The sequence below is a fragment of the Octopus bimaculoides genome, chromosome 17, assembly GCF_001194135.2.
Source record: "Octopus bimaculoides isolate UCB-OBI-ISO-001 chromosome 17, ASM119413v2, whole genome shotgun sequence".
Lineage (NCBI taxonomy): Eukaryota > Metazoa > Mollusca > Cephalopoda > Octopoda > Octopodidae > Octopus > Octopus bimaculoides.
The window spans coordinates 27,318,644-27,319,280 of NC_068997.1; the positions used below are offsets into that span (position 1 = coordinate 27,318,644).

The 637-nt window shown below is 33.4% G+C and overlaps 1 protein-coding gene across 1 annotated transcript in view; it reads right to left on the reverse strand.

Annotated features, from left to right (window-relative positions):
- Positions 1-210: 210 nt before the first annotated feature.
- The window catches only part of LOC106869454 (A disintegrin and metalloproteinase with thrombospondin motifs 9-like), an 11,403-nt gene continuing 10,976 nt past the window's right edge, over positions 211-637 (reverse strand). Inside the window, exon 4 of the mRNA XM_014915203.2 lies at positions 211-436. Within this exon, the coding sequence (XP_014770689.1) occupies positions 211-436 (226 nt within the window). The remainder of the gene's footprint in view (positions 437-637) is intronic.

Consider the following 637-nt stretch of genomic DNA (forward strand, 5'->3'; position numbering starts at 1 on the left):
TATATATATATATATATATATATATATATATATATATATATATATATTAAATTCTGTGTGTTGTATGTTGCATGTGCGCTTGTGTGTATGGGCGCAGTTGCAATGACGAGGCTAATGATACTGAGACATGCCATTTTCGACAGCCTCAGGTCAACCGATAAATTGTGAGTGTAATTGGGTTCATAGGAATTACATAGAGGCATGGTAACACTAGTATATAAACATGTCTTGCAACTCTTGCAGCCGCTTAGACTTGTACTTACCGTACTTGCTTAATGTTACCGTCCCATTACGTCCGCCATCTTGGAAGTGTCCTTCCCATTTCCATCTCGCTTTCTGGTGTATTATAAAAGGTGTTCCACTCAGATCAATACTGAATACGCCCTGAGGTCGACATCGCGGTAAGGGACTGAACATGCCACCAGCTGTACCGTAACTAATAAAAAAAAAAACAACAGCATATATTCATGAAGATATATATGCATATATTCATATATGTATGTACTTATGCATATATATCATGTATGTATATGCATATATGTATACATATATGTGTGTACACACATACACATATATATGTACATGCATACATATATGTATACATACATATATATATATATATATATATATATATATA